Source organism: Ochotona princeps, chromosome 21 (genome assembly GCF_030435755.1).
Source record: "Ochotona princeps isolate mOchPri1 chromosome 21, mOchPri1.hap1, whole genome shotgun sequence".
In the NCBI taxonomy this organism is placed as follows: Eukaryota; Metazoa; Chordata; class Mammalia; order Lagomorpha; family Ochotonidae; genus Ochotona; species Ochotona princeps.
This window is the reverse complement of record NC_080852.1, coordinates 9,206,050-9,231,994: the sequence shown is the minus strand read 5'-3', so window position 1 is coordinate 9,231,994 and position 25,945 is coordinate 9,206,050. Positions and strand designations below refer to the sequence as shown.

Below are 25,945 nucleotides of genomic sequence, written 5' to 3'. Positions count from 1 at the left end.
ATGGGAAAATGTGAGTTGAATGCATATAGGGGCTCACACGGACGGCAATGTTCCCACCAATCTCTCAGACAGAAACGTGGAGGCAGCCACAGGACCCTGCCCGACTCGTAGGTCTATAGTAATAATTTTGATGGAGTATTAGCTATTCGGACGCATGACCTGCAATTTCACCAGATGACTAAGATGACCCCTCCAAAAGCAAATACCGCATCATTTACACAAACACTTCAGGTTTGCTGTCCCTTCTGCTGCAATCTAGCCTCCAAGTCTTCCAACATTCATGGCCCAGTTGTAAAACACACACTGCACAAAATATCCTTCAAAGAGACACCACAAGGTAGTTGTTTTTTTTTTAACAAAAAAACAAAAGGAGGGGCGGGGGGGGGGGGGGAGAGAGAGAACAGACTCCCTGCCATTAGCCTGATTTCCTTGAAGCTTTTAAAAGGGAAGAAATTTCGAGGTCATCAAAGTGGATCTGTTTGTTTAGGGAAGTCCAATAGGTAGTATAAATACCATGGGCTGCAGTTGCTATGGGTTTGTTTGTTTACCAAACAAGAACACAAATAGCAGAACAACATGTGAGCTCAGTGCACAAATGGAAAAGCCTTCACCTCCTGCTTCATTTTCCAAAGTGCCTTTCAAAAAGTCCTCCAAAGTTCCTCTGCTGACTACTCCTGGGGAGGCCTGTTTTTGGGGTTCTCTCTCTCTGCACGGCTGCCAACTCTAAGAAAGAGCTTGACAGCGCATTTCTTCTCCCTTCCCTTTTGCTCAAAACTTAAACACCAAGAAAACAGCAAGCCCAATAATCCAAACTAGAGACACCAGAAACAATGTCCACGACTGAACGAGAGAGTGAGCGAGCGAGCGAGGAGAGAGGCAGTCTTTTGGGTAACTTGGGAACTGACCGAGAAAGGTTTCTGCATATGTATTTCTAACTGATTTTCTTCTTAAAACATGGACAGCAAACATGGCCTGCATTTTCTTTTTTTCTCTTCTTTTGAGGTGTTGGAAAGACAGAATGCTCCCTTTTGTGGGGCGGCCCATGAACAAGCGCAGCCCCTGAGCACGGCTCGGCCAGGAGCTGAGCACCCAGCCCAGTCCCCCACATGGCCGCAGGGATCCAGCACCGCCGCCCCCCCAAGTCTGCAGTCAGCTACACAGGCAGGGTTTCAGACCCAGGCATGCTAGTATCGGATTTCAGAGTCTTAACTGCTGTCTTTTCTTAAAGGTTTATTTTAATTGGAAAGTCAGTAATACAGAGAGGAGAGACAGAGAGGAAGATCTTCCAACCACTGATTCACTCCCCAAGCAGCCAGAACGGCCAGAGCTAAGCCAATCCGAAGCCAGGAGGCAGGAGCTTGTTCTAAGTCTCCCACGCAGGTGCAGAGTCCCAGGAAGCTGCGTGGGAAACAGTCGCGAGGATTAGAACCAGCACCCGCATGCTGTGTGCAAGGTGAGGACTTTAGCCACTAGGCTACTATGCCGGGTCCCTTACCTGCTATCTTAACTGCTATGTTAAATGCCTGCCCATCAAAGTGACTCATAAAGCTGGCATGTTTCAGCCACTAGGGTTATAGCTGCTGGTCTAACATGAAGGGGTGGGGGTGGGGGGCAAGAAAACCAGCCAGTCTGCTTCTGAAGAGAGAGAAAGAGAGACAGAGCGTGAGAATGCACACACGTGTGTGTGTCCAGGCTGTAACTCAAGTCTACAATAAAACAAACTGTACAAGCAAGGCTGCTAAAGCGGCAGCGTGCTTTCCACACTACACTGACCGCAGCCCCTGCCCGGCTCAGCCCTGCTGCCTCCCTCTGAATGGTACAGCTCGCCAGATGGGCGCAGACACCGAACAAGCTGTACACCTCTTGGCGACATGTGCCCGGGGGACTGTCCCATATTACCACCACCTGCACAGAGGCAACTGCGCTCTGTCTGCGCCATGGCACCAAGGAGCCCATCAGAATGTTATTTCTGAGCACACACAAAAAGGAAAATTACAGTTCAGAGAATTCTCCGGCTAGCAGATCTGTTGCTCAATTTCTGAAATAGTTTCCCCAAGGAATGGTTATCTTCTTTATTCACGCAGGCAGAAGTGACAAGCTGGAACACATATTAACAACTTCCCTTTGTGGGCTTCCCCTATTGTTTTAATGAGGAGAATATACTTTATAATATACTTAGGCCTTGGCTGATTACAAAGCAGGGGGTGGGATAAAGAACTTCAGGAATGCTGTGCATATGTAACGCGCTCATTTGCATGGCCCCAGCTTTGCAAACTGCCACTCAGCGGAGCTCCAGCTCCCTTGGAGAGGCCCACAGAGCCTGGCTACAGGGTAACACCAGGGCACACATCCACAGCATCCAGTAACAGCACAGGGACCCCCACGCCCACCCCAGAGAGCAGGGCCGGCTTGCACTGCAGCCTCCTGCACAGGCGCCCCACTCCGCCCTCTCCGAGATCTGGCTTCAGCAAGTGGGAGTCCTGGAGATCATTTACTCCGGGACAGAGTGACAGCCAACTCTCCCACACCGTGTAGCCTTCCCTTCTGAATGGTTCAACTGGCTATCAAAGACAGTTTTCTATTCATCCAAGTCAACAGTGAAAGAACCTCTCAGGGGCAAAGGGCAGACCCTGGTCCCCTGGGGCGAGGCCATGACACGGCCCGAAAGGTGGCTTCTCACCCTTCTCCCGCCACGTGCTGTCCTCTGCTGGCCTGGTGCAGTGTAAATGCTCAGAGAGCTAATGTCCCCTTGGACGGAGGTGGCACAAGCCATTCTACCCAAGCACGGACACCTGCGAAACAGCTGGGGGCCCACAAAGGGAGGGAGCAAAAAGCTTACATGTCCAGGTAAAAGCCACTGAGGGCTGGGGAGGCGTCAAACACTAACGGAGCCAGAGTGGGATCTTAGCATGTTAGACACATTAACACAAGATCTGAGTTGGGGGTGTGGAGTGAAAATCAACGAAACTTGAGAAACTTATAAAATGAACGTGACTCTTTGGACAACTGATGTCACTTTATGGGAAAGCATTTATCATTTAAACACAATAAATAGGAAAGGATTTATGGAGCCTAATGATGCCGTGTAATGGTAAAAGGCACTTTATTGAGGCACAGCACAACAGTTGTTAAAAGAATAATGGCTGACTTTTTTTTTCTTTTAATCACTCTACAAAGTGAACAGTCAAGAACACCCATAAACCTTTTCCTTGGAGCAGGCCAGTGCTTTACAGATCCTCGCCCCTTGCCTCCCTGTGCGTGTGGCCTGGCGAGGAAAGGATGCAGCACAGTGCCACGGGCCACCAGAGTCCTCCTTGCTACTGGGGACGCCAGCCGCCAGGGGGGGCTTCCACAGTGAGACGGGCAGTTCTCAGCAGGCCCTGCGATGCCAGACACTCAAAAGTACGCTGGCGCTGACCAAGGCACTTTGGACCTGGGACTAGTGATGCTACTCAGAGCTGAAACAAGCACCTGTGCTTTGTCCTGTGTGGTCGGGCATGCCTACTTCTCTTTCCTGTCCCCCTATACCTCTGGAGGGACTGTCTCCTGACTCTCCCATCTTGCAGAAAGATGGGCGGGGGGCAGGAGAATTAGCAACAGGGACTTCCTTGACGGCTGGACAGACAGGCTGCAACCCTAACAGGTTATGTCCCAGTCTTCCGTCACAGGAGATTCCATCAAGTGGCTGGACTGTTTCTCCTGAGCAGCACACCTGGAAACCACCAGAATGCAGCACTCCCTGCAAATACTGAGGGTCACGAAGACCTCAGAGGCAGGTCCTGCATGGCCACTCACCAACAGTGTGACTCATGCAACTTGCAAAGCCATTCTGGGCCCCTGCTGTACCGTGTGCGTAGGGGTGACAGTGCCCCGGAGGGCTCTGGTGAGGATGAAAGGGAGAATCAATGTCAAGTTCTCCGTGAAGTCCTTTGTGTACTGACCCAAAGCCACAGTTCAGAAAGTGTTGGCTGCATTTATCAGTACCGACAGGTAATGCCACTTGCACGTGCCCATAGAGCCAAGGGGAGCCACCATGCCAACCTCCAGGGCAAGTGGTCCTGCTGTTCCTTCCAGCAATACCACTTCTCTACTGGCTGGCTCAAGTACAGCAAGTGCTGGACCAGCAAGCTACGGTCAGCAAGCTGCTGGACCGTATCTGCCATGTGAAATAAATAATTGGTAAGTGCAAATTCTGGTCTTTCCAAATGGATCAAAATCCAGAGGAACCCAGCATGCTGTCAGCCTTGCTTCTCAAACCTGAACTTAGAAGCCAAGCTCCTAGAGGTGGGAAATAAGCGCACTGTGAGAACACCAGCAGGCTGTCAGGGACACTGCTCTGACAATTACCTATGCAGGGCCAGATACAAAACATGTACCTTGGGCCATATGATCTCCCCTCCAATGACCAAGCTTGCCACGGTAGTGCGGCATGAGCTACAGACAATTCATAAAAATGATGTGCCTGTGTCCCAAGAGAACCTGATTCACAAGAACAACCAGTGAGCCAGATCTGGCCAGTAGGTCGTAATCTGCCCATCTCTGTTACAGACCCTTTCGGAACCCTAACATGGTACTGGCAAAGTTAAACATCAAGCTCTGAAAACTTAGGAGAATTTGACACCAGGTCCTCTGTAAGATTCAAATGGGGGAAAAAAAAGATTCAGGGTAACTAGCTTGTTTAATGCGTCACAGCAAAAGAAATACAAACCGATAAATGATCTTCAGTAACAAAGTTACAGTGAGACTACATTGTGAATGTAGTCAAAGTCACGGGCGCCTGAGCTCGCTGCTTGGGTATCTGGCTTAATGGGCCCTCCCTCAATTTCAGTATGGGAGTCCATGGATGCCAAAATGTGTATCTACAACAGCTCTGAAAACAAACTTCCAGAATGTTAGCAAGTAAACCAAGAGCACTAACATTTATTATTCATCAACATGAAAAAAAAAAACACAACACACCAAGCATATTCATGCTTCAAAATCCCCTGCCTTTTGAAAACAGAACAGTCTATAAACCCAAACGTTCTTGTTATACAGTCAAATGGATGGCGACAAGTCAAGAGGCCACAAATCAAAACCAGAGATTGCGTATCAAACAAAACTGTCCAAAAGTACACTACCCAAGCAAAACCCTTCGGGGGTTATTTGAAGGCAGCCGCCAACTGCAGAGCGCAGAAAATGCAAGCAACTGGACTCCATGGAGTGGACGTCAGGGGATGAGAACGAGAACGGAGGAGAGGGCAGGCCTATCATAACTGGACGGGAGGCAGGTCAGACCTCGGAAAGAAAAGCACCCAGCCAGGGTCCGCCATCGCTGAGAACCAAACCCTGGCCTCAAAGCTGTCGGAGGCTGTGTGCACAGCCGCCATCTTTGCAGAGGGCAAAATCCGCTCTCCGGCAGATGCACACACCGCGAGCAAGCCCTGGAACGGACAAGCAGAAGGGCCTTGCATCCTGAAGACACCCGGGGCATGCAACATCACCCAATGGTCGTGCTACCAGGAAGGAAGGCAAGGAGAAGAACCAGGAGAAAGGGAGATTTTCTCACGTGGGCTACGGAGGACAGCCCAAATGAAGACCACACGATGATGCGCCCAATGAGGAAAAGCCACAATTTATAAGGCAGGAAGGAAAGTTCCTCAAGAGGATGGTGGTTTATTTTGCCTTTACCTGCACGCCGGCCTGTGGGGGTGAGGTGAGGTGGGCGAGGTGGGGCAGTTCGTCTTTCACACATACTGTTTCAGACCATAAAGGGTTTATATTTTGTACATCTCACCTTCCTCTCCTGCATGAAACGCCTCGTAAATCTTTGTAACTACCATAAAAGAGGAAACTGCCATTCTCCTTTAAATGCAGTGATTAGCACACAGTAGGTGAACTCAACAAATGTTTCATGGCACTGAATTCAAATCAAAATTTCCTTTTAAGGGCCCTCAGTTGAATGGGTTATAAGCATTCACTACTAAGCCGAATGGAAATTCTAAAGTTCACACCTGAATTGGGATCCCACAAAACTACCTTGTTCTGCAATCACACATTACCGTTGATTTTAACTTCTTGGATTCAATACTGTCATCTGTAGAATGGGCGTAACACGCTCGTGTGGATAAAAGGAGACATCACTCCACAGGCAGGTGCCTACCCTGAGCTTGGAGCCAAGAAGGAACTGAGGAAATGAGGGTTCCCTTCGCTTTCCCTTATGCCCCATAACATAATGTGATATTTAGAATCTTGATTCAGGCAATTACTTCAGTAGTAATTACTATTTGTATTTACATAACTGCTTTGATCCAGGAAGCTCAAAGGGCTTTACTAAATTCAGCATTTTAATAAATGTTTCATTTGCATTCTGTTATTCTGTTTACCCACACCAAAAACTTGGCATTTCTAAAGCGCGGCAGCCAGTTCAGGAAAGCAGGCAGACACTCCTCGCTTGCAGGTATCCCAGGCAGGAGTTTTGCCTCTTTACCTGCTAACTGAGGATTCCCTGCTTCTGGAGGCTTCAAAGGAACGCGAGAGGCTTCAACGCACCTGCTTCCTCTTGAAGCACCCTCCAGCTTCCACCCATTGAACTTGACCCTGGGCCACGCTCCTCTCATCAGCCAACAGTAGAGGTATGTTTACTGTGGCAGTCAATTAGGACATTATCGGTGCAAGAAACTAACTAGAAAACCAGGGGTGGCGCCAGCATGGCATTCTAATGACGCGACAGGTCCACGCTGCATGGGGGCAGGGTCTGCACAAGCCTGGATTGGAGCGCTGGCATCCACCCCATAGATCACCAGGGGTGCGCCTCTGCTCCTCCCACCGCGGGGCTGAGGGCTGACAACCACCTCTCCCCTGCCTAACCGGGAGGTGGGTTTCCACTGGCAAATCTTTACCCAAGCGCTTGTTTCCTTCTCCGCACTCAAGGGTTTACCCTGAATGATTTAATTATCATTTTCCTTGTGTAAGACAAATTAAAGAGGAGAGTAGGAGTGTCTTGCCAAGCACATTATTTATCTCTTTAACAGACTGCAGCTCACCAAACCCCAGAGCTGCGGCGGCAGCTCGAAGGAGCCGGAGCCGGGGGAACGCGCAGAGCAGGAGAGCCGGCAGAGAGGAGGGGCGTTGTGCGTGCCCGGAAACCTGCAACCCAGGTGAGGCTGCAGGGCTCTTGGCACTCCCGCAGCGCTTGGCCCCAGCCGCTGGCAGTGCTGCCTGCATCCCACGGACTCACACGGACAGCTCAACTTGCAGACCCTTTCATGAAAGAATCCTTAAAACCCGCCGCTAACTCCAAGTCTGCGGGGTGGGAGGATTTCTTGGTGCGGCAGGGGCTGGCTGCCTCCTGTTCAGATCTGGCTGCATGGCAGCTGAGGAGGAAAAGGATTACCCAGAAATCAGGGGAGAGCCCGGAAGCACACATCCGCTGCTGAGAGCAGGATCAAACTTCCCCATGGCCGGAACCCAGAACTCAAGGGACAGCTGGCCTCACTGCCCAGGTGGCAGCCTACTTGTACAGGGCCACACCGGCAGCTTTTCTTCTTGTTCTATTGTGTGTGTGTGTGTGTAACCATTCCACACTGCTTAAAACTGGATATCACACTTGTGATTTTTAAATTAACCATAATAAGGTAATGACACATAATATTCATTTGAAGTACCTATATATACACAGCTGGCTAGCTAATAATTGATTTTTTAATGATCAATTCCATAAACTTAAAACTTGCACATTTTTTAAACTTAAAGTGCCCATTTGTCTTTGCTAGCTCCATTCATTCAGTTAAAATGTGCTGACCAGAATTTTCCTTTAATCCAGCCATATCTAAGAACCTACCAGATAATACAAACTGAGGGACTGGAGAGATTGAACCAGCAGCCTAGAGTTTCACGCTCGCTTCCTCTCTGCCCGTGAATGCGCACACCCAACCTGCTCCTGCTTCCAGCTGACGCCTGACTGCAGTCTGAATTCTCTTGAGACCCACAGCAGGCACACCGTGTAGTAAAGAGTGTAGGCAACTTTTGTCTACACAAATAGGATCATGGGAAAAAAAAATCAAACTTCGTCTGCTGGAATGAGACTTGTTTCTTGGGCCCCATTTACTCCCAAATGCACCTGCAGACATGAAAGGGCCATTCTTCCCCCTGCTTGCCTGCCGGCTAATCTGTCACCTGACTGCAGATATATAACCTCTTAGGAGGAAACTGAGCACGGAGCATCTAAACAGGGAGAGTTTTCTGTGTCACCGGCAATCTGGGCAGGCTCCACGCGGGCCGACAAGATTGCAACAAATACCTTAAGTGCATCAGTTGGCGATTTTCAGTGCACAGCCTCCTCTCTGCCTATGGATAAAGATGTAATTCAATCACTCCGCAGTAAATGGACAACATCAACCCTAGGACATCAAAAGCAAGGATAACAAAGGATGACAGCCTAGAACCTTTTCTTGAAAGCTATTTAGTGTTTTTTTGTTATTGTTTCGGGAAAAAAGTAATAAAAACGAAACCAAAACAATGCTGCAAGAGATATTAAAGAGCAAGCGGAGATTGGATCCAGGCATATGCGTCTCTCCTCACGGAAAACAACAGACACCAAACTGCACCCGATGGCTCCAAAGACTCCTTCTGTCCACCACTCTACTCTTCAATCCCTTCTAAGCCAATCTGTTTAAAGCATCTTTCCAGTTCTTCCATGTCTGCCATGGAAACATCAGTTCCCAAGACAGCTGCAAAGTCTTACAACCTTTTACAGTTTGTATGTCTGAATGTGGTACACAAACACGTATGTGGATGTGTGTGTGCATACGCTCCCGCGCTGCCTATCCATGGGGGCATGTTCTAGGAGATGAGCGCACTCAGGCTGACCTAGGCAGGAAGCTCTGCACACACACTACTGTCCCTGGCGCCATGACGAACCAAGCACACACCGAGTGAGGCACTCGGCAGGTGCGGCAGACACAAGACGGGTAGGGTTGTGCTAACATACATAACGTGGCATACTGTTCTACAGAAAGCTTTCAGAAAATCAGAAAGGAGCACAGCTTAAAACAATTATACCAAATACAATGTGGTCAGTGTGTAAACCAGTACCAGCCACTCGGCACCATGACCCGTCCTCGGGCCTGTACCTAACTGCATATGCTGTGCTGTGAGCGGCACTGTCCACCACTGTACCACCCACTCAACACTCACACGTCAGCCACACCTTGCTCTGTAATGTCGCAGTGACCACCACACCTGGCCTAGGATGACAGGAATTCTTTGATTTCATGACACTCCTCTGGGACTCTCCCAGCACATGTGGGCCAGCGTGGACTGAAACACATGGCACCCATCTGCATGGCACATGTGGGGTGTTCCAAAGGCTCATGGTACACGGACATGACCTTGGGAATCTGTTTTCCATGAACTGTTTGAAACTGCCTTATGTGTTCAGGTAGTTTTCTTAACATTTATTTATTTTCAAGGCAAAGACACCCACCGCCTTAACCAACAGCCTTAGTGTTTTGAGGAACGTATAAAATCATATTTGCAATTGCTCAACTGAAACATTTAATTAAAACTTTTTCACTGAGTCACTTTTACTTAAAAATGAAAGAATTTCCCCTTTTCTGATGGAAATGGCGTTTACTGCCATATACAACTCTTAAGGTTTCTTTTCTCCTGTGTGTGGCATCTCTGCATATTAAACACATAAGAAATGGTGTAAAAATAGTAAACCAGGAAGACTCTCACTTTTAGGAGCATTAAATATTCTACCTTAGAAAGGGTCCCAGCAGCAGCAGTAGTAACACCCTGGGTGCTGCGATACCATAACACGAACAAACAGCCTTATTTTCTTAGAACAGCAGGCCAACGTGATGTATTCCAGCCCTGCAAGGTAACCTCAGCTTCGGCTAACGTGTGTGACGCTCAGGGCAAGCAGCAAATATCAAGTCTCAACTTCCAACCAAAGACACAGCTGCTGAGACGACGCTGTGGTATGCTCTGTGACTCAGTGTGGGACGCAGGTTTGTGTGCGCACAGACAATGGGGCCTTGCATCTCTTCATCCTTGCCACCTTCACCCAGGGTCTACACAGACAGGGTCACACTCTGGGGGGACACAGTGATGGACAACATTGGATTCCCTGCCTCTATTGGGGACCACATGGAGTAAGGCCCAGTTCCAGGTTTTCTCTAACAAACAAAACTGCTTCTCCCCAACCCCCAGAAGTCACTGCTGCTCCCTTAGAAAGTTTGAGGGCCAAGGAATATGGCTGAAAGAGAAGGCCTTGAAATGCAACTGATCCGATGAAGAGTGACTTCTGCCTGCGGTTCCAAAGTGGGGGCGCTGACCTACGTCAGTACAAATTCCACATAGGAAAGGTAAAAACAATTAGACACTGCACACCCAAATCACACTGAACACATTCTTAAGGTAATTACACACACATGCCAGTTACATGGACGCAAGCAGGGATCACGGAGCAAGGGCTCGCCGAGGCCGCCCACTGCTCCCCCGTGCCTGACGCTGCGGACACCTGTCAGAGGCTGGGGCCTACCTTTCCCTCTTGGGAGTGTGGACCGAGAGCTGTCCATTGGTAGAGGCATGCGGGTTCATGATTAAGGAGGTCTTGGAAGGCGCGGAGGAAGAGACGCAGCTCGTGGTCAGATCGAGACTGCTGTGATTGGCGCCCGGGGTCTCCTCGGCCGTATGAGCACTTGTCACTTCTTTCCAGAGCTGCTGCAGTTCCGTTGGAATCATGCCTGAAACAAACAAATTGGATAATTAAATCAATTAACAGCTAATTCTGTCCTCTTCAAACAGTAATTAAATCAAAGAGTCAGTAAACAAAGCCTAGTGTTCAGAGGGGTTTTTTTTTGGTGTGTAGAGGGTTTTTTTCCTCCTCTTTTTACTCCCTCTCCTCCCGACCAAGGCACACGGGGATGTAATAAGCGTGTCCTCCCATCGAGCAGCCAAGCTGAAGTGCCCTCAACACACACAGAAGACACTCGTGAGAAGTAGACCACAGCAGTCGGCTCTGCCACCATGGCTCCGAGCCAGCCCAACTGTGCACTTTGGGAAACAAGGTGACGGTGGCACCTTACTTTCAGACACAGAGGGGGCTCAAAATAAAGTTGCTCGACTGTACTATTATGACAACACGAACCACCAAATGAATCATTTTTGTACTTAAGCCGTAAATGATGACAAATAGCTTTGTTATTAAATACAGTTTTTATTAATCACTTTTAGACATAAATTATGAATTCATATCGTCTTCCTGAAATGCTTTTCAACTTTTAACAGTCAAATTGATTATACTATGATTATTTCATTAACACACCTATCTTCCTCATTAATTTTGGTTTCTAGTACCACATGCTTAATTGATGGATATGTCTACTGAAAAACTGCCTAACTTTTTATACAAGTAACACTGTTATTACTGTCATTTCTTAGATCAGTGCTAATGAACCGTCACAGAATAAAAGCAAAATGTGGGATAAACTGGGAGCCATAAAGTTCTCTAGCTTTTTCTTTCTTTTTTAAAGGAGGTTAACATGGGCATGGGTTTTAAGGAGGAACTGCCAGCCAGTCAGTCAGTCAGTCAGTTGGACTGCCAGCTTGTCAGTCCAACTCTCGGCAGGTGCCCCGCCTTCACCCCGGCAGCTGGGTCTTAGCTTTGCCAGCTCAGGACATATTCTGGCTCCTGCATGCACAGGAGAGCCACGGCCTAGACGGCAAAGTACGACATCAAGGCCGGCCAGAGCAGCAGCTTCCGCTGGAGCAGCAGTGACGAGGCGTCAGAGAGCCAGCACACCAGGAGCAGCCCCACGCCCGGAGTGGACGTCTGGGTGGCACTCATTGTTTCCGCCAACTGTGACACGGCCAGCCCTGAAACGCCTGCCATTTGCTGAGTAGGTGCAGCAGCCGAAACAGGCATGTTTCTTACCAAACCCAAGGTATTGAATTCAAAAAGGAGGCCGTGTGCATTATATTCATTTGAAACACATAATAAAAAATGCCAAGGTCTAAATTTAATTTATTTTTGTCATTTAGAATACAATGGACAGATAATCATCTCAACGTGATCAGCCAAACATCTTTACTTTGCTAAACTGTTAAAGATTTTAATTATGCTAGCATTGGAGAGCACTGGTCTAATGAGGCGATGGACTCCAGAGAATCCGAGTGGTTAAGAACTGTGAAATGAGTCTGATAGGATTTTTTTATATTCACCGTGGATCGTTTGCATATCAAAGAGGAGTAAATTATTGCACAGCGGACCAATAACCTTCCCCGCCTTTCTGAGAGGAGCCGTAACAAAAACAGTTGGTCTCTCGTAACAGTTCTCCACGAAAATGTTCAAATGTTCAAGTCTTTGCAATTAATATATATTATAAAGGAGGCTTCAAATAACACATTAAGTGGTCAGATATTCTTAGGACACCTCCTCGACAGCTAAGTCGGTTTTCTGCTCCCTTCAGAAAAAAATCAAATGCCAATTATATTTTGATGGATTTTGTCCCAAATGAGCATTTAGTTATTAGGCATATTCAATTATTAGTTGTCCCCTGAAAGTAAGCCTCGGAGGCGAATTAAACAAAGGGAAAGGTCGCTACACAACCCCAGGTCCTGTTCTGCCGCATCTGGACTGTTATTTTCAAACACCTCTCCCAGTGACTGGTGGGCCAGGCCTGTGGCTTGCGAGCTTGCTTAGCACACCCACAATTACCTGTGAACATGACAGTGACCCACAGATCAGCATCTCCCCAACTGAACGAATGGCGAATGGGCTCGGCTGGCAAGGACAGCACATGGACCCTAACCCAAACAAGCCAGCATGTGCTTCTGCTTTTGCTTTTGTGTGCAGTCAACACACAAAAAGAAAAAGGTGCCTAATTTTCCATTTACACCAGTGGATCTCCAGGTCAGCTGCTGGGGGGGAAACCTGGTTCTAAAAACCATGCTGACACCTTAACTCAGAAAAACACACAGCAATTTGGAACTGTTTCATAGGTAAGCTGTTTATGCTGCGAATACAAACAGAAATGCATGAACACTTGTTACACCTCCAGAGTGCATTCATGGTACTCGTGTCTCCCTGTATGCTAAGGGGCTGGCAGATCAGTCCCACTACCAACAGAAAAAATGGCAACTACCACAGGAACTCTGAGTGACAGAGGCAGTCCTTTTCCAGGGTCAAGGTTTTACATGATCATTGAATTTAAGAACATGCTCACCAGACTAAACCCCAGCAGCTGTCAAATCATTCCTCTGCATCAAGGCTATGCCTTGCTGGTGACGTTCACCTGTTAGCTCGCCAATGCCACCTACCCAAAACAGGCTGCTATCTCACAGCCAGGATCTCAAGGCAGAATGGAAGACAGTAAAAAAGGCGAGTCAGTCATCAGCCTAAATGGATATCAAATTTCCAGTAGGCATGCACTTCTTCCAAAATGGAACAGCCAGAATAATGGTCCCAAGTTCAACAAATCCATTAACAGGCACATAACCAGGCATAGTAATTTTCTCCCACCTGGAGTTTATTTTTGAAAAAACTAAAAAGTCAGGGTGAAACTGAGAGAATCTCTGTACGAAATTAAGAGAGCTAAAAAGGATCACCTCATTAAGGGAACCAGGGTGAAAAGGATATGCTAATTACAGAAAATAGAGAGAAGCCCCTACAATCACCTTCCAGCCACCAACAAGCAGCCCTCCACGTGATAACACAAAACCCTCAGGACTGCAAACAAGCACTTCGAATGACGAATGGCGACCCTGCACCTGCGCCCATTGGTCGACACTGACATCCATATTTGAGGTGGCTTAGCGAGGCCACGAGCAGGTATGTACAACACTCCTGATGCTGTAATTATGAAGAGGGCACTCCTGGCCCTCTTCACACACAACTCCTCTGCCTCTCTTGCCACGGCTCCTTTTCCAGGACAACTGGCTCCTTCATTAAAAAAGAAAATGCAGGCACAGGTTTAAAAAATGTATGTTGTGGGGACAGTTGACAGATTACTGTTCATGGAACTCAATTTTACAACCCCAGGTATCACTGGCTCAAAGACAAACAGAGTTGATCAACCTTTTTTTGTCCTTGTACATCCATACCCAGGTGACCATGTTCAAGCAAGCAGAAAGTTGATTTAAACCTCATAATGACATCAGTTTTAAGCCATCATCTCTCTGATAAAAAAGAATTGTGTTGTAGTCCAACATGACTGAATTCTCAAGCCACTTGGGGGAAAGGCTGCGGGGGAGGGGAGCGATGGCCAGCCTCCCGAGCCTCCAGAGAAGGCAAGTGAGGCTGATCCTTCAGAAATCGTGATATTTACATGGGAACCACCTTGGGCCTACCTCTGGACATTCTTGAGATTTTAAATCGGCTTCCTGCTAACGTTGCAGGGGCCTGTAGTTAGAGCCGGCTGTTAAGCATATCAATCAATGCCACGACCAGTGAATTACCTACTGGTGTCTCTGATATGTTACTGCAGAGATTACACTTCATGCATCACCACATTCATTTCTTTCACATTACGCATGAGCTTGTCTTGTCACTGCCCAATTGCCCTCTTTTGGACAGCTTAACTGATGTACTATAACAATGAACCTTAGTGAGCAAACTTAATAGTAGAGGAGCGGTGGGAAAAGATGAGAGAGGCCGAAGCTTGAGTCCAGCAGGTGTAGCCACACAGCCGCCACGTTCCCAACAATAAACTCCAAGGTATAATTAACATTTTGCAAGGTCAAAAACACATTAGTCGATGCGTCTTTTCTTTAACCTCTTGCACTTCTGTTCCCAAAACTTCTGTTTTGACGGCAATGGACAATACTCTGGTGCTAGGCACTTGTGCACCCAGAGCAGAAAGAGGCTGGACACAAGACAGAAAGTCAAAGAGGCCAAAAAAAAAAAAACAAAACCTAGTCTCAACATAAACACACACACACAAAAAAACATTAAAACAAAACAAAATAAAAACCCTCAAGGGCCAGACGCTGGGTGTGGCTGACTAGGGAAAGCACATTCAAAGGCAAACGTGCATGGCTCACTGGCTCCACTCGACAGACACTAAACCAGTGACCGTGCTCTGAGCACACAAAGGAGGCTCGACCAGGAAACCTCCTTGAGAAGACAACTGCCTCCCAGACACCAACGGTCTGGGGCACCAGCCTGTGGGGCGCACACACATGTAGGCCCAAATGCACCAAGGCCGAAGGAGGGGGAGGCAGGGGCACACGCAGAGTGGGGACTGACATCCCCAGACCCAGTCACAGCAGCCCCTTCCCTCCTACGAATAAGCCACTGCTTTTTACATTAAACATGTGAAAGCCAGGGTTGTTTTAACTGAGAGAATGTCCTACAACATCCAGTGCCTCACTGTATTCTGGTATCTGTGCCTTCTCCAAAGTCATGTACCGCATCTTGATACTTTTCCAGGAACTCCAGTTGGGAGAACAAACGAGACATGGAAAGCGTAGGGTACCTAACCGGGTCAGGATATAACTCACTCAATAACCAACAATCAGAAGGCGAAATCAACAGAGAATGAAAACCCAAACAACAAACAACTTGGCTTTCCAGCAGATTCTGGTCATTTGTACAACGGTAAACTTGTATTTATCCCTAGACAATAAAAGAATGGCATCCATTAGGTATCACTAAGATCTACAACTGAACGAGTTATAGGATAGAAAATGCAGCTTTAAAACGATTAACAATGGGCTTCCAGAAAAATACCTCTGCGGTTCCAAACTGAAATGTCAGAAGATTCTATTACACTGTGAAGTACAAAGCCGCATTTCACCCCCTTCCTGAAAGATGGAGTAGCCAGTGTCAGGCCAGCAGACCACTCAGGATCTTCACTGGAGCATCGGCTGACTCTTCAGCTTCTACACGAGTCCAGTACTCATTCACTGGAGTGTTTCTGTTAAGTTCTAGCCACGTGTGAGATGGACCATTTCCAAGAGCACCATTCCCGCCTCCACAGCGCTGTGCCTTTTGGGTAACAAATGCTTACCTTGAGCAAGAGGCTGGAGGGGAAGGGTGGGCTGCCCGGGCTGAATTGTCAGAAGGCCTTGGCGCTGCAGAGACAGGAGGTGCTGCTGCTGTAACTGCTGCATCTGCAAGAGCTGCTGCTGGAAAGCCAGCTGCTGGGTAGCCACCTGCTGCTGCTGCAAGAGACCAGGGGGGATAATGAGATGGCCACTTCCCAAGGAAGGCTTTGGACAATTCCACCCTCGTCACCACAGGCGCATACTGAGAATGGGCACAAGCGCTCGGAGGAGGGCTCCGTTTCAGCGTTTCCAGGGACCAGTCTCTATGGAGGAGTGAGACGCTCACACAGGCAAATAACCCGCCAGTCCACCCGGCTTCCTCGATGGTTGGAAAGCCCAAGTTCTGTGGTCAGGCATGAACTTTTGGACTGTCAGATGTTTGGTTTTTTTTTTCCTCATTCACACTGGAAGGAAGACTGGACTGCTCTGGTCTGCAGGGATTTGAACCCTGAACCTCTGAGGTGTAAAAGAATAAGCCGCCTTTCCTCCCAGCCAGCACCGGCAGCAGCTTTTAACTACTCTGTTTATCACTTCTGACATAAATAAATGAGAAAAAATCAGACCTTTGAAGAAGAAAAACTTCATCTAATATTGTTAATTAGCCATGACAAACGATGAAATAACATTGTAAATCTTTCATAGAAACAGCCACTAGATTTTAATTACACACATTCATAATTTAGCAAACAACATCGTCCTCAACTGCGAATGTTTAATACGAACAGCACTCCAAGGCCTGAACTTGGCTTTAGCCTCAGAAAGCCCTAGGCCTGCCTGCTGGTCCTGCCTCCCCCGCCCGCTTTGTTCTTGAAAAGAAGGGGGCTGATGGCATGATAAATATCTTTGTGTTGACTGGACAATGACAGGAGGAAAACTTTTGTTGTGTAAACCATCAATACATCATTCCTGTGTTTAGCAGGCCCTGCTGCAGCCAAAAAAATTAATGTAGATTTCCTCAGTAATTATCTGAGTGATAGAAAGATAATACAGTGCAGTAGGTACAATAAATAGAAGGAAATTATCTAATATCCTTAATCTGCTAGGGCTCATATCGAGGTGGAGGTCTTAGCTACATCACGGCTAACAATCAGAAAGGAAAATTAACCCGTCCCACACCATAGCCAGAACGGGGAGGGGGAAATAAAGAAAATCCCCAAACACCAAAAAAGGCCAGAGATTCTCTTGACAAAAGAACAAGATGGGCTTGCCTTTTTAAAAGATCACAAAGCGTTCTGCAAGGAAAAGAACTATGCAACCCCGAGAGCTTGTGTGTTCTGCTTAATAACTACACTTTACAAACAACTGCATTCACTTAACCCAACACATGACCTTGATCTGATATATCCATGAAATGGCATGTATATCAAGACCTTCTGATGCAAAGTTCAAAGAAAGGAGAAAAAAATGGTGGTTTCCTTGCCGTCTCCATGTAGTTTATTTTACAGTAAAAACCATCATTCTCATATTAGCAACCAATTTCAGACTTACTACCATGCCACTGAGAAAGTTAATTGAGTTTCACTCCAAAAAACAAATTCTATACCACTAACAACAAAAATTTAAATAAATTTAAATGAAAAGCCAGTGTTTTCATTTTAAGAACAGCATGCATAAAATGATCCAATTGTTTTCACCCCTTCCCAAGTTATCACATTAATGTAAAACCCAATGATAGTTATATTCATGTCAAAATGATTTTTTCACCTCTTCTGCAGATATTAACTCACGACATTAAAAAAAAAAAAAAGAGGAAGAGGAAAAAAAAAACCAGCATTGACACAAAAGATGGTGGGTTAGCTCTTGATGTAGAACAGAATGGGGGGGGGGGGGGGGCGGGCAGGACCTAGAGGCTGGGGAGGGCGTTTCCTGTCTTACTGTAAGTGAAATGTTTAAAAACTCTGTATTTATATAAAATGACTGATGCCTTTTCTGTTGTCTCTGTGGCCATCCCTAGGAAAAGCTCATGAAAGCTGTCCACGTTTGAAAAGCCAGGATATAAAAGTATACAAGGCCCATTGTCCAGAGAAAGAATTTAAAAGCAACACTGGTTGCCAAACTGTGCTCCCCACCCAGTTACCAAACACAGGATACGAGTCCGTTTGTTTACTTCTCACAATTGAATGCACACAAAAAAGGTCTCCCTGCAGTCCCCTGGACAGGTCAGCAGTGAGGGCCAAAATGCTCAAATGCCCGATAAACCCTGCATTTCGGATCCCCTCCCTGGGGCTGCAAAGGCCTGTTTTCCTTTCTTGGGCTACTCCCTACTGCCTGACATAAGCTGTCATAACTGCCTGGGACAAACGGCCCTTTTTTAAAACAATCAGCTCAGCCTACCTCACCCGCACAGGATGGGATCTTGTGGTTGCTCTCTCTCTCTCTCTTTTTTTTTTTTTTTGGTAGCTCCATTTCAAATGAATTCTGTCTTCTCTTTTCCACACCAGTACTGTCAAACATTACCAAGAGTTGTTTCCCTGGCTCTGGGGGACTGTATCCTTATATACCCCCTCCCGACCTTCAGCAGACAGCATCAGTCTTTGAAGGAAGGTCTGAGGTCCAATTGAAGTTGGAGCCCAACTTTCCCGAGGAAATGTCTCAACACTACCTCGGCAGAGAAAGCGAGTGCAGGGACACTGTTTTGGCTAATGCTCAAGAGCCTTAGAGAGCAGAGGAAATTAACAAAAAACTGGGGGTGTAGGGGTATTGGTCAGCAGAGGCTAAACCTGAGTGATAGAAAATCATGAGCCACTAGTAACTTGGGATGCGGTACCTGTTCCATCTGTCAACATCCAAGTTCAAACCTTGTTAAAATCATAACCACCAGCCCACACCATGAAACTGCCACCAAGGGACTATTTCATTTCAACACAAAAGGACCACCACCTGCAGGATGGCTTCAGGAGGGCCACTCCTCACCTCCAGGAAATAAGGAGCTCCCAGCAGCGTACCACACAGCTCTCGGCCAAGTCCACTGACACAGGTAACACCCAAGAAAACCCAAGGTGATGGGGCCACGCCATGGCTCTGCTGACCTCTGAGGCTATTCAAAGGCAAAGGACCTCTAGGATCACCTCTGCCTGCCAAACAGATGTCCAGGCAGGGACCAGCAGCACGCCCACAGCCTCGGAGACGCCAGGGTAGCCATCCGCCTCACCGCTCCTGCACCCCCACTCCATGCTCCAAACCTCAGCCACCGCCTCATCTTTGTGCACCAAGATGCTCCCCTCTCTGCCCACAGCAATTTGGGAGAGTTAACTTTTATCCTTCTCTGCTGTGTAACTTTCCCCTCCACATTTCTTTATGTGCCCTCTGAGCTCATCCCAACTTTCATGTTCTCCCAGCATGCGGACGCGCATTCCAAACTATGTCTAACAGACCAAATAAGAGGTTAATAAGAAGTGGCAACAGAAAGGAAAAACACAATCCCGGTAACTGATAAGAATGACAGTGGCAGCCCTTTTTTTGTTTGTCTTCAAATATGGAGTTAAAGATCTTTAAAAACTAAATTTTGATGCCTTTGAAAAGAAAGAAGCACAAAATAACAACAGGGGGTTATTGCCTGCAAGCCACAGGGGAGCAACTCCATAATTCTTATTCTCCCTTTTGAAGGCTGTTAGAAATCTGATTCAAAAAAGCACCAGCACAAGGGAAAACCTCTTGAGGCTGTAACCATTTCCTGTGATCATGCATAATGTGCTTCAAAAGTGGGTTTTTACCAATTCTGTTGATCAATTGCACCTCCTTCATATCCCTTCTTTTTTCTGCTGTGTTTACATCTGATGTGACTCAATGACAAGCACTGTCTGAGACTGTGAAACAAGCCTGTCATGTTGATTTATGGGCGCATCAAACCACAACTTGTCCAAACTGAAGCTCGCAGTTCATTAATTAGAGAGTTGTGACTTTGAAGTCAGCTTTCAGACTGTGGTTTTTAACATTTGGCTTAATTTATATGCTCTTGAATGTGGATCTCTAAGGAAAAAACTGAAATTCCCTTCTTGTCTTTGAACTTCTTTTGACCGCACAATAATCATTTCTTTGTCCAGAGTGATGCCTGCAATCCCAGAGTCATTAACGCGCATTGAACTGCCACTGATGAGTAAGCCCTGCTGAATTAGAAAAACAGCCAGCAAAACAAAGCTGAGAGCCTTCTGCACAGTGATATCTCACAATTACATGCCTTCCCTCCCTGTGCCATTTCCATTTTAATTACTGTTAGTCCTTTAGATTTACATTTTAGACACTTTTTAATCTGTTCCCTTTTTTATTATAGTACCCGGTAGCGCGCCACTGTACTTAAGGTTGTGTCAGCATTTTCATTAAAACACCTCCTCCCCTTCACCCCAAAACTGCCCCCTTCAGCCTGCAGGGGTTTCCATGCAGGCTGCTAAACAGGACTCCAGGGTGGAAACTTGGCAGGCTGTGGAAAACAGACCCAATCTGTGCCGAGGGAGGAGCGGGCAGAGGGGGGGATGGCTGGGTGACTCCCAGTGTTGCAATGAGCACCGCCCAGCAGCCAGGTTTGTGCCGGATAAGGACACCCTGCACAGTCACCAGGTAAGGCTCCCTCCAAAGCAATCCAAGGGGCCAAGTGCTTGGGGCCCTTGTAAAGAAACTGTTCAAGAGGCTGAAGGGGCGGGCTGGTCATGGGATTGTAAATCACGTACTCTCTAGGAGAGCGTGGAAAGGGAAAGACTTTCACTCCAACGGGAAAACAGGAGGAAGGAAGTCACACGGGACGAGTGGGAAATAAGATGTCATCCTAGTGGCCTCAGGCACATGAGGGCTCCCGCCACGTTCTGTGCCAGGTGCACCTGGGACCGCAGGGAAGCTGCAGAATTCCCAGGGAAGGGTCTTCTCACTCGGTCACCTCTCAGGGCCATCGGCCTAACACAACGACTCAGAAACATCACAAAGTTGTATGTGCATGGCAGCTATCATAATACTCTTATACTACTAATTTTGGAGTTTTTTGTTTGTTTTGCAGAAAAATAATCCCAGCTGCAGCCTTCTCTAACCTGAACTTGAACTACGGGATGCATGCCTTTTGCAATTTCGATACGGGCAACATGCGAGTCAAGGTTAAAAAATAGATGGAAAGGGCCCGGCGGCGTGGCCTAGCGGCTAGAGTCCTCGCCTTGAAAGCCCCGGGATCCCATATGGGCGCCGGTTCTAATCCCAGCAGCTCCACTTCCCATCCAGCTCCCTGCTTGTGGCCTGGGAAAGCAGTTGAGGACGGCCCAATGCATTGGGACACTGCACCCGCGTGGGAGACCTGGAAGAGGTTCCAGGTTCCCGGCATCGGATCGGCGCGCATCGGCCCGTTGCGGCTCACTTGGGGAGTGAATCATCGGACGGAAGATCTTCCTCTCTGTCTCTCCTCTGTGTATATCTGGCTGTAATAAAATGAATAAATCTTTAAAAAAAAAAAAATAGATGGAAAGGCTGAACCTTGTGCTAACTTTCTCACTCGTCCAACCTCACCAGAGATGATGATGATGATTCCAGTGGAAAAGGCCGTCGCCACACAGCCATGGAATGCATGAAAAGAAACTCAAGTACGTACCCCAGTCACACTGTACTGAAACCACTTAGGTCCCCCAGCTCCGACCTGGCTCTCAGCTGTAGCAAAGGGGTCTCTCTTTGCAAGAGAAGCCCTGAATGCCCTGTCCAGGAGCCTAACCCTGGCCCTTCACCCAGGCCCATGTGCCACGGTGTCATAAGGTATGTGGTGGCAAGCAGGTAGACTCCAGAAAAACCTGAGCGCAAACAGGACAGTAACTCTCCATCTCAAAGCTGAGAACCGAACAAGCCAGCTCCATGGTGCGATCAGGTGAGTGGTAAACAGCTTAATAGCCACTAGACAGTCCCATGGGATGTGTGGTCTCAAAATAAAATATGTTTTGCCAGTACCTCTTTCGGCTGTTTTCCAGCATGTTGTTGCTGTAAAAGTTGAAGCTGCAATTGTTCCTGTTGTTTTTTGTAAAACTCTTGAAGCTGCTGCTACAAAGGAAAGAGAAGACAGTAAGTAACAGAGGGCAGAGCCGCCAGCCACTGTCCCTTGTGGTGCCATACACAAACTGCGATTTGAAGAATAGCATCCTTTTATCTGTAATGGCCTGACCTTTAGTTTCAAACTCGACAGTAAATTCAGCACTCACTGACTATTCTTGGCATTATTGTTTGAAAAGTAATCTCAAAAATGAACTAATGAAAAACATACCATTTTCTACACAAACTCATTACCATCAGGCCTGGGATGACTTTGATGGCCCAGCAAAGCTGCAATGCCCCTTTCTGAGTGGCTCCTGAACGCGTGCGTGCCACATGGGTGGGCCTCCGTGGGAGTGCGCCAGTGTGAGGAGCTTCCTGTGTAACCCGCAACAGCCAAGGGGGCAGCACCAGTAGCCATCCTCCTGCACGGCATCTGGTGCAGGTGCCCATTGGCTCTGCAAACTGGGTGCTTACGGATGAGGCCAGCTATAAGCTCATTTCAGCATCCACAGACATGGACTGGGGCAGCAAAAATCAACAACGCATCTTAAAATTAACCAACTCCAAAATGCTTCTTATTTTTTTGTATATACTTCACATATATAAACTCAGGTGTGTGTGAGCACCTGAGTTGACATGGGGACCACAAGAGTTGTCCTACTGAAACCTGCTCCCACCACACTCCTTGTCTTGCTTTGATTCACACCATTTGCAAGTCTTGGGGTTTCCCAAATAAAGGAGTGCAAAGCCACCTAAATCTGAAAGATCTTCCTAGCAAGCCCAATTAGAGCCCTAAATTTTGGCCCATTAGGGCCTTTCCAAGCTGAGACCCCCCCAAAGCAGCAGTGTCTTCTCCCGGGAGGTGCCCAGCATGCAGCTCACTGCTCAGGACTCCCCACAGCCGGCACGGGAGGGGTGCAGGTGAGCGCCAAGGAGGGGGCGGGCCGTTACCTGCTGCAGCATGAGGGCCTGCTGCTGCTGGAGGAGGACCTGCAGCTGCTGGGGACTCAGCACTTGTTGCTGGAGGATCTGCTGCATTTGCTGAGGAGTGATAACTTGCGGCGTCATCATAGCCACTGACGCGGGCACCTACAATGGGCACAGGTGAAGGCAGGTGAACAGGGAGCCTGGGCGACCTCCAAAATGCCCCCTCCCATGCCACCAGGAACTGACGGATCCCCCCCGCACTAAGGTGTGAGTCCCTATGGGATATGCTGACAGGTCCCAGGTATTTTACCCTAGACTTTGTTTTTCAAATGAAGAAGACCTTATACAGCACCAGCATGGGTTGCAGGCAGTCTTACAAACACCCTCCTGAGACAGGGCACAACCAGCCCCCGTGTCTGAGGAAGAATGAGCATCAGGTGCCATCATTTGAAGTGAACCCCCAAACTGAAGTGTGTGTCCCTCGGCTGTGCCGGGACCCACTTCCAAGACCAACAGCGACTCAAGAAGCGGTCCATGAACGCAGTACGGCCATAGTGCAGCCCCGCACACACCCTCTGAACTCACGCACTGACCCCTCCCGGGATGCCTTTTGCCCTTCCTTATTCACTCAGCATACAGATGTCTCAATTCTTTCATATTATGTGCAATACCATTAAAAGCCGCTTTCCATGACATTTCAGTGACAAACAGCTACAGTGATGAACTTGATAGCATTCATATTTGCAACTGTTAACACGTTTCTGCACGGGCATCTCTGCAAGGAACCTGCACACTGTATCTGAAAGGATGATGTCTTGTTCAGATAAAACACTGACATTAAAATGACAGGCTGTCTTGGCCAAGGTTACACAAATTGTATTCAAGCGGATACCTAATGACAATGCTATGAATTCTGCAAGCTTTCTAGAATGTAATTTAGCTATTCAAAATAATCACTGCACTTGTGTTTAATTTGCAGACTACATGAGAACCATTTTGTCAGTCCCCGTAATGCAAGACGACTATTTCATGAAAAATCACCCCCACCCTAAATAAGAAGGAAAGGAAAAAAAAAAACAATGAAAGAAAAGACAAAACCTGTATGTCTTCTAAGAGTAATATTTAAGCATCTTACTTTTCTTTGGTTTCTAATCAAACATGTGACAGCAAGGAGCTCGGAGCAGTAAAGGATATACTTTGTTAAAAAAGGATCTGCTGTCATCTCATGTATTATAATAAAAGGTAATAACATGTTTTGCACTTTGCCTGCGTGCCACTTAAAAAAAAAAATCCGGCAGACAATAGCTGATCAGAAGATAAAAGAATTTAAAAAAAAAATCTTTCAAGGGAGCAGTAAGCAAAAGGGAGAAATGCAGTATTAATTTTATGTAACATAATGTCTTAATATGCAGTTTATCTTGACTTTTTCACATGATTTGTCCTGTCATTTGCATAGCAAGCTCTCATTCCTAATTTCACAGTCATTATGCACTGATGTCCCGAGTTCTCAGCATCACTAATTTTGATGAACTAAAAATGGTTCCTGAAGGTCAGACTCCTGCACAGTGGATGCCTCCCACAGTTGTTGTGGGCATGTTTGGTTGGGTGGGGATGTGAAGGGCCGAGCTTCGTGTGTTTAGACAACACTTGCTGGGACATCTGAAAATGTTCATTAGCCCAACTCGGGAAGGTCATCCCGGAATCCTTCCTACTGCAGTGTAGATGTAGATACAGTGTAATTTAAAACAGATGGGCATGTCTGAATATTTTTATATGCAAAAAGGGACAGATGTATATGAATGGATAAATCATCCTTTTAAAAAGATTATTCGCAGCATGAAATAACACCAATGATCGGAATAGTGAACTTGCATTCAGTCTAGGGCAAACACCAAGAAGACATTATCAAAACATCTAACCATCTACAAATTCATCCTAATTAGTCTACTTTGTCTCCACACAGAAGCAACTTTCTGAATTTTTAAATATGCCTTGGGTGCCAATCACCATCTTCATGGCTGCTGGAGCCAACATATCACCAACAAAGTTTACCTTCCCTTCACAGTTGCATCACCATGCAGGGAGGTTTGATTAAGCAAACAAAAGAACCATGTTTAAGGTTTCTTTTTTTCCTCTGCGTTTCTTGGATGATATACAATATAAATGTTCGTGAGCCAAATTTCTGAGGGTGATGAACAGGAAAACAGACACGAACAGGGCGATGTCAAACCTAAGCTGCTGATGAACTAGAACCCTGCTGGGGTTAGGACAGAGACCATCAGAGTCTCTGGGTTCACATTTTTAGAAGAGCTCCAGGAATGAACTTTTGGGGGTCCTGTATCTTGCCTGGGGTTCCAAGCACAAGCGGCATACCACTGTGAAAAGCCCTCCACACACCTAGAGGGAGTGTACTGTGCAGCATGTAGGGTAGACCTCAGCAAACTCAATTTCAAACGTAAAATATATGCACACACTTGTCCTAATGCAGAGGCGACATCACGGGGTGCTGCTGCTGGACTGTGAGACACCACTGCTCCTTCACTGCCAACGTAACAGGAGCCTCCCGCACAGGACTGCCACCTCCAGGTGAGGCTGACGCCCTGGCGGCCAGTCCCTGGCGGACACCTCCTATTCCCATGGTTCCTTCTTCATTTTCTGCACTTGTGCTACCGAGCAGGAAAATGAACTCAAGTCCCCTCTCTTCCTTCCCTTTGGACATTTTGATGGAGGGGCTGGTGAGTAATAAAACACTGTGAGCAGCAGGCATGGCCAGAGGAGGGGAGGAAGCAAGAAGCCTGAGCAACCCTCCGAAGGGGCTGAGCCGGCTCCAAATAATCACAAGTGGCCTATTGTATCCTGATGGCCTTCACTTTGCTTTTACTATCTGAAACCACATTTTCACACCAGTTAGCTCTCTGGGCCTCCAAAGTGGGCTGGAGTGTAATTTATAAATGTAATAAAACCAAGATTGCCCCAAAGTTTCTGCTCCAAT

General features: G+C 47.2%; 1 protein-coding gene across 10 annotated transcripts in view; it reads right to left on the bottom strand.

Annotated features, from left to right (window-relative positions):
- Positions 1-25,945, bottom strand: part of FOXP1 (forkhead box P1) — a 500,423-nt gene that overhangs the window by 71,363 nt on the left and 403,115 nt on the right. For 7 of the 10 annotated variants that reach the window (XM_004581618.2, XM_058678860.1, XM_004581620.2 and 4 more), the window contains 4 exons: positions 22,978-23,115; positions 21,946-22,035; positions 15,999-16,152; positions 10,529-10,733 (listed from right to left, as the gene is read on the bottom strand). In XM_004581618.2, the coding sequence (XP_004581675.2) occupies positions 10,529-10,733; positions 15,999-16,152; positions 21,946-22,035; positions 22,978-23,115 (587 nt within the window). The remainder of the gene's footprint in view (positions 1-10,528; positions 10,734-15,998; positions 16,153-21,945; positions 22,036-22,977; positions 23,116-25,945) is intronic. The other 3 variants (XM_058678856.1, XM_058678855.1, XM_058678857.1) reach the window with 3 other exon arrangements.